The 13,783-nt window shown below is 52.6% G+C and overlaps 1 protein-coding gene across 1 annotated transcript in view; it reads right to left on the bottom strand.

Moving 5' to 3' along the window:
- CELSR1 (cadherin EGF LAG seven-pass G-type receptor 1) overlaps positions 1 to 13,783 on the bottom strand; it is a 155,797-nt gene that overhangs the window by 50,225 nt on the left and 91,789 nt on the right. The window contains exon 6 of the mRNA XM_007454088.1: positions 691 to 848. Coding sequence (XP_007454150.1) covers positions 691 to 848 — 158 coding nt within the window. The remainder of the gene's footprint in view (positions 1 to 690; positions 849 to 13,783) is intronic.

Raw genomic sequence — 13,783 nt, 5'->3', positions numbered from 1 at the left:
AACCGCTCCAGGGCACAGCTGTCCCATCAGTAAGATGGACGCATCCCACCTGCATCACAGCTGCGGGGAATCCTATGACAAAGGTGTATTTCACACCAGGTGCTCAGGATAGACCAGGTTCTTCTAACTGGTAGGCCAGGTTCTTTGAACTGCAGACCAGGTTCTTCTAAGCTTATTAAACATCCCACCAAAACACAATTAGGGATGAGCCCAGCATGAACATTTGCTCTGAGATTTGAAGCGGGCATTATAAACTTCCACGGCAGCATTTCTCTGACCTGAGTTAGGACGGGCCCGGGGGACCTCCAGATCCACATGGTGACATGGCCACTCTGATCTAATGGAGGGGGTTACTGACTGAACACTGAGTCACAGGGACCAGCCCTTACTGGAACAAAGTCAGGGATCCTGTGGAGACAGGGCTGGGGATGGCTTCTGGGGTCAGCAAGCCGGCCGTCACAACCCTGGGGATGGCCTGGCCACTACTTTGGCAGATGAGTCTAAGGGGACTTATTCTAGAAGTTTCTAATGTGTTGGAGGGAAGGGGAGGGAATGTGACTCCAGCCCAGACTGGGGCTGCCAGAGCACTGGGTCCAGAGTGCCCTGTGTTGGGGTCCTGACCTGGGCGACCCCTTTTGGAGCAGTGACCATGGCGGGTGGACACCAGAGCCCGTCTCCTGGAACACTCACTTTTTAGAGCCACTCTGAGTGCCCTGAGCGGCACAGCTGTAGTTCCCAACGAAGCTGCCAAAGCGCACGGCCACGGCCGTGTCACAGTCATCCACGGTCACCATGGCCACCTTCTCTCCAGACGGCCCGTGGGGCAGGCCCAGGCGGCCGATGTTGGGCTGTGGGAAGAGAAAGCACGGAGGCGTCAGCGTGTTCTCCCACCAGCGTCCCTGAATGATTCCCCAGCCCCTACACATGCCCACCGACCCGTGGAGGGTGAGAGGCCCCCCGGCCTCGTGCTGAATTAGTCCCCAAACCAGCTGTACTGGATTAACAGTGAGCCCCCCCCCCCAATTTATGTCCTTCCCAGAACCTCAGAATGTGACCTTATTTGGAAATAGGCGTCTTGCAGATGTAATTGGTTAGGATGAAGCCATATCGCAGTAGGATGGACCCTAATCCAATGTGACTGGTGTCCTTATAAGAAAGACACAGAGACAGAGACACAGGGAGACATAGTGGGACAACTGAGGCAGAGACTGGAGTGATGCTGCCACAGCCAAGGATGCCAGCGCCCCCAGAATCTGCACGAGACGAGAAAGATCCTTCCCTAGAGCCCTCGGGGAGCACAGCCCTGCAGACACCTTCATTTCAGAACTGGGAGAGAATACATTTCTGCTGTTTTAAGCCCCCCAGTTTGTGTACTTTGTTACAGCAGCCGACACCAAAGCCCCAGGACCCCTCTTTCTGAATACTTGATCCTGCCTGTGAGTCCAAGCACTGGCCGGACCATGTCCACGTATCTCCTCACCAGGTTCCTGCCCGCTCCGTGCTCCTGGGGTGCAGACTGCCCGGCCTGCAGGTGGCCCCCTGTCGCCCCCACCCAGCGTGGTGCCCCCCAACTGGGCCAGGAAGCTGGCGACCCCCGGTACTCACAGTCACTCACTCCTGGGCTCATGCCCTTCCTCACCCTGGGATGACCCTCCAGTCCCTTTTGCTGACCCGAGGTCGACCACCCTTTCTGCTCCCAGACCAAGCCCCCCTTCACCCCCCAGCTTCCCCACTACGCCCGCCAGATGTCCCTGTGGCTCTCATGCACCCAGTCTCCCTGCCCAGGGCTGGTTACAAGAATCCCTCTGGGATCAGTGACACAGGGTGCAGCATGCCCACTTCTGGAAAAAGCAGGCTCCCCTCTTAAGGAGGCTGTGGTTCACATCCAGGGATCGACCCCCTCTCCCCAGGCAGCCCGCCCATCGCGTCATCCCTCCCCGGTCTCCTGGCTGCCCTTTGAGAACACCAAGCACATCCGCCCAGACAGCCCTCAGACCCCTTCTAGCAGTGGAGGTGGAGCCTGTTCACACCGGCCACGTAATGTGGGATAGGTCAATGTTCCAGATGTGCAGAGGGCAGGCTCGGGCTCAGCCAGGCCCCTGAACTACCTGCCCCATCTGTACGACCTGGATAACAAGACCTGCATTCTGTGAGGTGGCCTGTTGGTTAACTCAGATGGTGCACGTGAAGCCTCACCATCCACACCCAACACGCAGTGGCCCCCTTCCTCCCCATGGAGAGAACACTTTCTCCCAGTCCCAGCAGGGCCGTCCCATCACCCATACAAACAAGGGCCTAGTGCCTCCACGTGGCAGCTCTGGGGTCAGGTCGAGTTTATAGCTTGATGCAATTTGATGCTTTATAATAATATTAGAAACGGGGAGTTGTAAAAACATAGGGAATTTAATTAAATCATCCTCAAGGTCTTTAAACAGGCAAATAACAACTGCACAATTCATTCCAAACCATCCATTTTTCAATAGGAACAAGGGAGTAGCCATCTGAGTGAGGACCCTGGGCTGAAAGGCAGGACGTGGAGCTTTTGGTAACGGGAGCTCAGCCAGGCAGCCAGGTTGTGTGACTTCAGGAGGCCTCACTCACCCCGGCGGCATGTGCCCTGGATTCTGCAGTGCACAGCCTGCACCACTGTACCTGGCAACCCCAGCTGGGCCTTCTGCTCCCCCCTGGCCAACCATCTGACCTGGACAAGGCTACCACTATACCTCAGTCTCTCTGTGTACAGGATAAGGATTTAATGTTAGAATACCCATCCTATCTGTGTTACAGGGACTTGGAGGGTGACATCAACATCAGACACAGGAGTCTCCCTCAAACCCTTCTCAGGTAAATCCGAGGGAGGATTTTACCCTCTGCCTCCTGACATCCCAGCTCATGGATAATCCTTTCCATTTTCTTTTACGTCAGTTGGTGAGATCACAAGGTCGGCCAAGCTATATCCTTAAAGATTTCACCTCTGGTTAAGCAACAGTTAGATAAGTATAAAAAATAATCTGTTTTCTCCCTCTGTAATAGCGGCCCGCATTAGAGAACACGTCCAAGTGCTCATCATGGGATGCTTAAGTATTAGGTGCGATCCGGGCGAAAGAACCGTCCCTGAGCTGTGCGAGCCCCGTATTATCTTTACAACTTATCATTTACATTTTTGGGGATGGGTGTGAGCCTTCCAGAGGAAGGACATAAACAGCATTTATACTTGGGAGGCTTTACTGAAACGAAGCTGCTGTTTACACAACTGCAGTTATTGTAAACGGTTCCTCATAATCAATGGCTCAGAGCCACTCAGAGCCACGGGATTCAAGCAGGAGCAGCGAGGAAAATTGGAGGCGAAAAGACAAAAAAAAAAAATCAGCATTTGTATTTAGAGCAGCACTTACTGACTTGAGACAGCCCACTGGTAAGACAGATTTCAGAGTCTGGCGTTACCGCATTAAAGCAGTAAGCATGACTTTTGGGAAAACAAACATCGCCCGACGCCTGCTTCTTGATTCGTGCTCCCAGATCCACCAGGCATTGGGTCAAAATAGATGGCCCTTTGGACCACAGAACCAAGCATTCTTAGAGTGAGAACCAAAAGTACCGGCAGGAGATAGCACAGGGAGGTGCTGGGGAGAAGGAACGACGCCCGAGGGCCGGTTTCTGGCTCCGCAGAGCACCCTGCCGCCCCACCCCTGCTCACGCTGCCCCAGAACGAGCTTAACCACATGCCAACTGTCCACGTGTGGTCAGGATCACCAAGACAGCAAGCACGGGCAAAGGCCGTAGGTAACAGGAAACAATGCTGCAGGTGACTCAGGATACACGGATGGGGGTCCTCAGAGAGATAACCAGGCCCACTACATGACCCAGGACCCCACTCCCGGGACTAGACCCCGAGAACTGAACACAGGGGCCCAAAAACTTGTTCACAAATGTTCACCGTAGCACTAGTCACTGAAGCTAAAAGGTAAAACCACCCAAAAGTCCATCAACAAATGAACGGGTAAACAGAATGTGGTAAATCCATTCAGTGGAATAGATTATTATTCAGCCATAAAAAGGAATGAAATTCTGGTATTTCTACAATGTGGATGAACCTCCAAAACATCACGCCAAGTGAAAGAAGCCTGTCACAAAAGGTCACATGCTGTATCATCCAATTCATATAACGTGCCCAGAATAGGCAAATACATAGAAAGTAGATGAGTGATTTCCAGGGGCTCGGGTGGTGGGGGAATTGGGAGGGACTGCTAATGGGTACAGATTCCATTTAGGGTGATGAAAGTATCTCAGATCTATCAACAGATAGAGGTGGTTGGTTGCACAATATTGTGAATGCACTAAATTATTCATTTTACGTGGTTAACTTTATGTGAATTTCACCTCAATAATAATAAAAGAAGAATTGGATAGGCATCCACCATTCACGATTCCCCCGGCCACTTTCTACCTGGACATTTGAGAAACTCCTTCCCCATTTTTATCTGTAAAATGGGGATAAGCTACGTCCCACTGCCTTCCTGTCAAGGCTCACAAGTACGAACAGGCAAAAAAAGAGCAGAGTGAACGTTCTCCGTCAGGGTCGGGAGGTGTGCGTGTGATGACACGGCCAGCCTGACTCGATGGGGGCGGGGACAAAGACCCCAGCAGGTGTGTTTGATCTGGGTTCAGCTCATCCGTTTCTGATGAGGGAAGACAAAGCATAGCTGCATGGCCGGCAGGTGGGACGAAGGCCAGGCGGAATCGGGAGATGTGGACGGTGCGCGGCTCAGGTCTGCACGCCCACCCCGCGCGTCTGCAAGAGGGAAGGGATGTGAGTGCGCTGAGGGGGAGATCTGGGGCTGGTGACGAGAAGGCCCGTGAGGCTCTGTGGGCATGCATGGGGAGGAACGAAGAATAAAAAGCAAGATGAAATGAACTGCCCCTTCATATTTCTAAGATGAATTTTTAAGTTTGCACAAAAGAAGACAGCCTGGGAATAAAGGGGTCACATGGCAGTATATGAGGATCGTCTCAATTCTCGAGTTAGAAGGGCACTGGGCACAGGACGGGCGAAGGCCCGAGTCCCTGTACCTCCCCATCCCGGCCGGGCGACCCCTGCCCCCACTCACCCCCAGCCCCGCCCTGTAGCAGCCCGGCGTGGACACCCAGGGGCCGAGCAAAGCCGGCACAGGATCCAAGAAATGGAGGCACAGGCCAGCCGGCAGGGCCCGCAGGTGGTGCCGTCGACACCGCTCCACGTGCACAGGCTGCCCTGAACAGAACCTGCCACGGGGCAGGCGGAATCGGGGCCACCGAGGACACACCCGCCATGCCCATCCCTGCCGCCACCTGAGAAAAACCCTGAAGGACCCCGTGTGTGCTTCGGGGGAACCCAAACAACAAGCTTTCTTTGCAAATCTGTGCAGATCTGGGTTCCTGGCTCTCGGCGAATCCGCCCAAAGTCATCACTTGCAGGCCGGCCCTTTTTATTTACCTCCAGCTTATTTCTTCTCCCTGTGCAGCCCCTCTCCCGGTGTTTCCATTTAGAGGCTCCAGGGCAGCCCATGGGGATTGTTTGTGAGCACAAAAGTGCTCGGTCCTTACGAAGCGCTCACATTTCTACAGCCTTTTAACCTGCTGCAGACAATTCCTCATCGGGGAGGCGGATGGGGGTTCAGTTTCAAATGCTGGATGCAGGGGAAGGAGGCGTAGGGGGGCCTCGAAACCAGACACCAGGAGGGGCAAGTCTTGGGAACAAAATGGATTCACACTCTGTGTCAGAAATGATTAACCAACATTCGTATCAAAGAATTCACAGATGGCTGGGCTTGAGGAATGTCAGAGTCCAAAGGCAGCCCTGAACGTGTACTGTGAGGTTCGGACCCGCCGGGTGGGCTAGCTGAATGCAGCCCACGGGCTGACAGCCGCACCAAGAAATGTGGGTGAGACACCCCGCTGGTCCTGGCACAGAGGTGATGAGACCCTCCTCCGAAGCAGGCGTGGTGTCCCTCTGAAGCTAAGAGATAAGAGGAAAAGACATCCAGACACACACGCTTCCAGGATCCAAACCAAATTCCCAAGGAGCCTTCCACAAGGACTTTGCTGGAACTCAAACAGCAGATCAAGGTACTGCGTCCCTGGGGGGCCCATGGCGCTCCCACTTGTGGGCAGGTCACAGGATGTTCTACTGGACACTCTGATCCTCAGCTTCCCCGCCTGTAACATTCAGGTGTGAATCCCCTCCGGCTCCCCAGGCAGGCCGCGGCCTGTCTCAGACCCCTGCTTCCAGAACCCCCGCTCACTGATCAGGCCTCCACCAGGTGCTTTGGATGCCATGATGCAACAGATTTAAGTCCACATCTCTTATGGGAAGGGATTCACCCCCAACGCCACCCAGGCAAGGAGCAGAGAAGGAATGTAGGGAAGACAGATTAAGGGACGTGGCAGATTTTTCCTGACACTCCAACCAACTGCCAACCCCACGCCCCTTCTGATTGTTCCGGGGGCATTTACATCTCAACTTGCCCCCCTCCCCCCGAATGAAGTGTCTGCAGCGAGGATCTCACCTGCCCACTCACACGGAATCCCAGGCCCCAGGACAGCACGTCACGGCACAAGGAATGGGCGCCACCCACCCACATCGGGTTTACCTGCACCCCGATCTGCCATGCTGCAAAGGCTACACTGACCAGTCGGGCTCCTCCAGGGCAGTGGAACTGCCAGACAGCTTTGGAACTCGGCACAGGACTTGAAGTCTCCATATGGACAAAATGGCTTGTGCAACGGGAACCGGACTGCCCCTCAGTGTGGAGCTGCAGCAAGCCGCCCAGGGCCGGGAAGTGGTTCATCCCCTTGACTGCATTTTCCATGGGGGGTTGGGGCCTCTTCAGCAACATCAAGAAGTCATTCCACGGCTTCCCTGGTGGCTCAGTGGTTAAGAATCCGCCTGCCAATGCAGGGGACATGGGTTCGAGCCCCGGTCCGGGAAGATCCCACATGCCACGGAGCAACTAAGCCTGTGCTCTAGAGCCCGTGAGCCACAACTACTGAGCCCGCGTGCCACAACTATTGAAGCCCACGCGCCTAGAGCCCGTGCTCTGCAGCAAGAGAAGGCACCGCAGTGAGAAGCCCGCGCACCGCAACAAAGAGTAGTCCCCACTCGCCACAACTAGAGAAAGCCCGCGCGCAGCAACGAAGACCCAACACAGCCAAAACTAAATAAATAAATTAAATAAATGGGGAAAAAAAAGTCATTCCACGGGAAAAAATATTTGCAAACGATGAGACTGACAAGGGCTTAATTTCCAAAATATACAGACAGCTCAACAACAAAACTCAACAATACAACTCAACAACAAAAAAACAAGCAACCCAATCAAAAAATGGGCAGAAGACCTAAATAGATATTTCTCCAAAGAAGACATACAGATGGCCAAGAGGCACATGAAAAGATGCTCAACATCGCTAATTATCAGAGAAATGCAAATCAAAACTACAGTGAGGTACCACCTCACACTGGTCAGAATGGCCATCATTAAAGAGCCTACAAATAGCAAATGCTGGAGAGGGTGTGGAGAAAAGGGAACCCTCCTACACTGTTGGTGGGAACGTAAGTTGGTGCAGCCACTATGGAGAAAAGTATGGAGGGTCCTCAGAAAACTAAAAATAGAATTACCATATGATCCCAGCAATCCCACTCCTGGGCATACATCCAGACAAAACTATAATTCAAAAAGATACATGCGCCCCTATGTTCATAGCAGCACTATTTACAATAGCCAAGACGTAGAAACAACCTAAATGTCCATCAACAGATGAATGGATAAAGAAGATATGGTATATATATATATACAATGGAACATTATGCAGCCATGAAAAGGATGAAATAATGCCATTTGCAGCAACATGGATGGACCTAGAGATTACCATACTAAGAGAAGTGAGTCAGACAAAAACAAACACCATATGATATCACTTATATGTGGAATCTAAAATATGACACAAATGAACCTATCTATGAAACAGAAACAGACTCACAGACATAAGAATAGACTTGTGGTTGCCAAGGGGGAAGGGGTTGGGGGGAGGGATGAACTGGGAGTTTGGGGTTAGCAGGTGCAAACTATTATATATAGAACGGAGGGACAACAAGGTCCTCCTGTTTAGCACAGGGAAAACGACATTCAATGTCCTGGGATAAACCATAATGGAAAAAATATGAAAAAGAATATATATGTATAACTGAATCACTTTGCTGTATGGCAGAAATTAAACACAACATTGTAAATCAACTAGACTTCAATAAAGTTTTTTTAAAAAAGAAGTCATTCCACCATGTTCAGTCAATGAAATTGTCAGGAGAAGCCCAGAGTGCCCCCATTAAGCTGCAATTTCAACTTAAAAAAAAATCTAGTTCAGATATTCCAATCATTTTTTGATGTTATTGTTCCTAATTTGTATTGGTTATCCTTCCTTCTCCACCTCCTTCAAAAATGTTTTGTGGCCTTGGGTATGGTAGGGATGAGCTGATTGGTTCTTTTCCGTTTTTTTTTTTTTTTGTGTGTGTTTGTTTGTTTGCCGTACGCGGGCCTCTCACTGTTGCGGCCTCTCCCGTTGCGGAGCAACAGGCTCTAGACGCGCAGGCTCAGCGGCCGCGGCTCACGGGCCCAGCCGCTCCGCGGCACGTGGGATCTTCCCGGACCGGGGCACGAACCCGCGTCCCCTGCATCGGCAGGCGGACTCCCAACCGCTGCGCCACCGGGGAAGCCCCAGATTTCTTTCTTGAGTTTAACATTAAGACTTAACCCCAGGCCTTCTTGACCTTTTTCTTTTAAGACGTGGGACACCTACATCCTACGAGGGACACAGCAACCCCTTAGGGCGTGGGCAGCAAACCGCTGCATGCAAGCCTGACAGGGCCACCGGATGGGCCACTTACGGGCCCCCGGGTAGGGCAGACATCCCTGGCTGAGGGGGCAGGTGCTCCTCACTCCCCCGCTGCCAGTGCCCTGGGGCAGGGGATGCACTGCTGAGCCGGGCAGCCTCTCCTAGAGAGCGGCTCAGTTCACAGCTCCCACCTCCAGGGTCATTTGGAAGAGTGGACCTGAGCCCCTTTGCAGAGTCCCTGCTGCTGGGCTGGCTGTCGCACCAATGCGGGTGAGGGCCTAAGGCTAGCAGGGGACGGGGGACAGCAGTGTCCACAGCCTCCAAGGAGCATCACCTCCCAAAGGCCAAAAGGTCACATCCCGACCCCACTTAGGAAAGTCACATGACTCCCCCCGCCCCCCGTGCCAGATTCAGCTGTAATGTGGAGGAAAAAGGGCACCTCCCTTGTGGGGTTAAATGCATACAGACGTGTGTGAGGGGAACACTCCATGAAGTTTGCTGCTGCCATGTTACTGCTAAGAAAGGAAGAAAGCCAAAATACGCGCAAATGGCTATTCTCCCTGTATTTTTGCTGTCCTATTTTCCTATATTAAAAATATACAGTTTCTTTTACATCTCTAAAGAACAAAGGAGCAATTAGCAGCCAGTGCATCACTGCATCTTCGTGGCAGCCTCAGGTCCTTCTCCAGGGCTCAAACACAGAGCCACCTGCAGCTCTGAGTCCTCCATGTGTTCAGTTATCCAAGAAAATACTGGCCTGTGGGGACGGACTCTTTTTATTTGGGGAGCATTAAAAAGAAAAGATTTTTAACAAGGGTCAGAACCAATTGGTCACCTTAAAACAAATCACAGCAGAGCCTTCTGTTTCTCAGGCAAGGAGGTTACCCAATTCCTGACAACTGTGGCCACAGGTCAAAGGAGGTGCTTTTCTGATGGTCGCAACGATAGGCTCAGACATGGAAGAACCGAGGGCTGGGAGGCAGAGATCCACCGAGCGTTGTCTCTGTGCTCTGCACTGTGTATAAATAAGCATCTCCTAATGACCCCAGTGATCTCCGGGGGGATGACTTTTGCTCTAGAAATGATCCATGAGGCAAGGTGCAAGCCCCTCACTGGGCCCGGCCCCTCACCAGACAAAGCTCCGGAGTCGGTGAAAGGGAGCCAGGAGCCCCTCAGCTGCTGTCACTGCTGGGCTGGCCGTCGGAGTCAGGTCCCCCATCTGTGGCCACCTGGCCAGGCAGGCTCCCCAGGTTTTTCTGGAACCCAGGAGTTTATGCAGGTTTGCGTGGAGGGAGTCTCTTCTGCAATGCCAGATGAATAGCTCAAGATTGGGGTTCTTTTTAGTTTTAACAGCACCTTCTTGGAAAGCTGGGGTAACATGTTCCTTCTTTTGGGGGCTCTGTGGACAAGAAGTTCCTTGGCACAAAGTGGGAGAACCTTAGGCACCCCATGAGAAGCTCACATCCCTGCACTTGTAGGGCCTATGAATCTGACCGTCGGCTACTCCCAGCTGGACCAGAGATGGGGGAGGGGCACCCGAGCAGCTGCCCCTGGGGTACTCCGCTTGCCACGGGGACTGGCACCTGCGAGTGGCTCCTGGGGTCGCAGAGGTGGACCCTCTGGGCTCAGCCCACACAGTCCTGGGAGAGAAAGGACAGGGACTTCAGCAATGACAAAGTCACTCTGGGCTAGGAGGGCTCACGGGTCACAGGCCATCTTTTCAGAAAACCTCCTCGGACAAAGGGAGGAAGGCTTCCAAGAAACGTGCACAGGGACTTCCCTGGTGGTGAAGTGGTTAAGACTCCACACTCCCAATGCAGGGGGCCCGGGTTCGAGCCCCAGGCAGGGAACTAGATCCCACACGTACGTGGCAACTAAGAGTTCACATGCCACAACTAAGGAGCCCATATGCCGCAACTAAGAGTTCACATGCCACAACTAAGGAGCCCATGTGCCGCAACTAAGAGTTCACATGCCACAACTAAGGAGCCCATGTGCCGCAACTAAGGAGCCAGTGTGCCACAACTAAGGAGACCACCTGCCGCAACTAAGACCCGGCACAACCAAATAAATAAATATAAAAAAAGAAGAAGAAAAAAGAAACGTGCACACTCACCAGTACTCACTCCTGTGTGTGCATGCACACCCCGCCTGCTCCTGCTGGGACCCTAAGAGGCTCCTCTCTGTCCCCAGACTCTGGACAGCAGCAAAGACCCCCAGACCCTCAGCTTCCCCCTACAGACCCGCAGGGCCTCCCACTCACCTCCCTCCCCTTTCTGACCAGCCTCCGCATCCCCAGCCCCATCTGCAGGCCTCGAGGCTGCCCTGCTGAGAATCCATCAGTGATGAAGGTGGAAGTGCAGGGGGGTTGCCCAGTTGGTGGGGAGGAAGCACGGACGAGGCTGGAAAGGCTGGGAAGGTGGGGAGAGGGACGGTCACAGCAGGAGGGCACCAGCGGGGGACAGCTGCCCGCCCGCAGCTCCATCCAGCCCTGGCCCTGGCCCTCCGTGTCCCCCTCCCAGGGCGGACGTGAGGACCTCGCGGTAACGTGCTGGTCCCGGGGAAGGTGGGAGGCGCGGGGGGGCAGCACCTCATTGCGGAGTGTTGGAGGCCAGTGAGAGGGGGTAAGCTGGGCGCCCTGGGTGTGACACGGACAGCAGGTGGGGGCGCACGGCCACCAGACAGGGAGCCGTCGTGAAGTCGGCGGTGCCCCAGGCTGCAGGAGACTTTCCGTAACAGGCGTGGAGCAGGGGCCCAGGGTGGGGCTGTGTGTGTCCCGGGGAATAATTCTGTTTCCATAGCAGGTGACTGCCATCTGACGGGGCCGTGTTTGGAAAGGAAGCAGGCGACTGTCCCAGCTCCCTGGGCTGCCAGCAGGCGGGCACCCCATCCCCTTGGGGACTGTGGGCTGGGCTCCCACTACGGTTATGGGAGCATTGATGTTGGACGACCCATGGGCCCCATGGGTCCCAACAGAAGCCATTTCCCATCCCGAGAAACTGGCCAAGGAAGCAGGAAACACAGCCAGGGAGAAACAAAACGATTCACACCGCAGACTGGGGATTTGAACTTGAATGGGTGAACCTTCCCAGTAGGAAATGAGCACGTGCGGGCATCCCATAGACTCATCTGCAACATGTCCATGCTGGCACCCACCGTCGGGGGAGGAGCAAGGCTAAGCAGACCCTGCTGCAGACGCGGGGACAGTAATTAGCCTGGCTGGCTACCTCCTCCATCACAAAGGCTTGACGGACTTGGCAAACGCTCACCTACGCTTTAAAACAGTTTAGCCTCCTTATCTTGTACATTCTTTATTTTTACTTATTTATTTATCCAACGCTTGGTGAATTCTGCTTCACAATGATAGGAAGAGCCGACATCAAAGGATCAAAAAGTGACGTCGCTATGGACGCTTGGCCACCACAAGCCAGTTATCCCTGTGGTAATTTTTCTGACACCTTCTGCTTAAAAGGATCGTGAGGCCCTGCTTTCACGGTCTGTATTCCTACTGAAAATCAAGATCAAGCGAGCTTTTGCCCTTCTGCTCCACGGGAGGTTTCTGTCCTCCCTGAGCTCGCCTTAGGACATCTGCGTTACCGTTTGACAGGTGTACCGCCCTACATTCTTTAAATCAAATGATTTTCTAAGCAAAGAATTTAAATGAAGAAAACAAAAATGGTTCATGATCCCATCACCCAGATGACTCTTGCCATATTCTTTAATAAAAGAAAACATGAAACTCGTAAAGTACCACAGAAAGGTACAAAATGAACACGAGAGCCGCCTCCTTTCTCATCAACCTTAATCCCAAAGGTATCCACGTGCAGCAGACTGTTTGCAAAAAGAGCTGCAACAATGCCTCCTGGCAACGAATCACAGGAATAATAAATATCTGATGTTTTAAGATACCACGCTTGGGATGGTTTATGACCCAGCACAGCTATCTGATATGTGCTGTCGATGGATTTGTTTTGCGGGGAGGACGATACCCTTCAGAAAAAACTTTGCATATGGCAGCACATATTTGTGTATCTTTCAAAGTTCTTTTAATTAAGTTCTTGAGTTAATTTTAGATGCACATGCAATTCTAAAAAATAACAGAGATCCAATGTGCCCTTTACCCAGTTTCCACCAATGATAAACATCCTGCAAGTGAGAGTATAACATCACAGCCCAGATGTGGACGCTGATACCGTCAGGATGTAGAACATTCCATCACCACTAGGACCCCACCTGTTGCCCTTTCACAGCCACACCCACTTCCCTCCCACCCCCACCCCAGGCAACTACTCATCTGTTCTCCAATTCTATCATTCTGTCATTCAAGAATGTTATACAGAGACTTCCCTGGTGGCACAATGGTTAAGAAGCCGCCTGCCAATGCAGGGGACATGGGTTCGAGCCTTGGGCCGGGAAGATTCCACATGCCGCAGAGCAGCGAAGCCCATGCACCACAACTACTGAACCTGTGCTCTAGAGCCCACGATCCACAACTACTGAGCCCGTGCGCCACAACTACTGAAGCCCGCGCGCCTAGAGCCTGTGCTCTGCAGCAACAGAAGCCACCGCAATGAGAAGCCAGCACACCGCAACAAAGGGTAGCCCCAGCTCGCCACAAACTAGAGAAGGCCCGTGCGCAGCAATGAAGACTCAATGCAGCCATAAATAAATAAATAAATAAATAAATAAATAAATAAAATTTATTAGGAAAAAAAAAGAATGTTATACAGATGGAATCATACAGTACACAAGCTCGTGAGATTGGCTTTCCCTGCTCTGCATATTTTTCTCTTACGTGTATCAGTAGTTCGTTCCTTCTTATTACTGAATAGTATTCTGAGCTCCATGGTGTGAATGTATACAGTCTGCTTAGCCATTCACCCACAGGGGCCTTCTGGGAGGTTTCCAGTTTGGGAAT

This window comes from Lipotes vexillifer, unplaced genomic scaffold (genome assembly GCF_000442215.2).
Source record: "Lipotes vexillifer unplaced genomic scaffold, Lipotes_vexillifer_v1.1 scaffold382, whole genome shotgun sequence".
In the NCBI taxonomy this organism is placed as follows: domain Eukaryota; kingdom Metazoa; phylum Chordata; class Mammalia; order Artiodactyla; family Lipotidae; genus Lipotes; species Lipotes vexillifer.
Note: the sequence above shows the minus strand (reverse complement) of the source record. Positions and strands in the feature narration are given on the sequence as shown.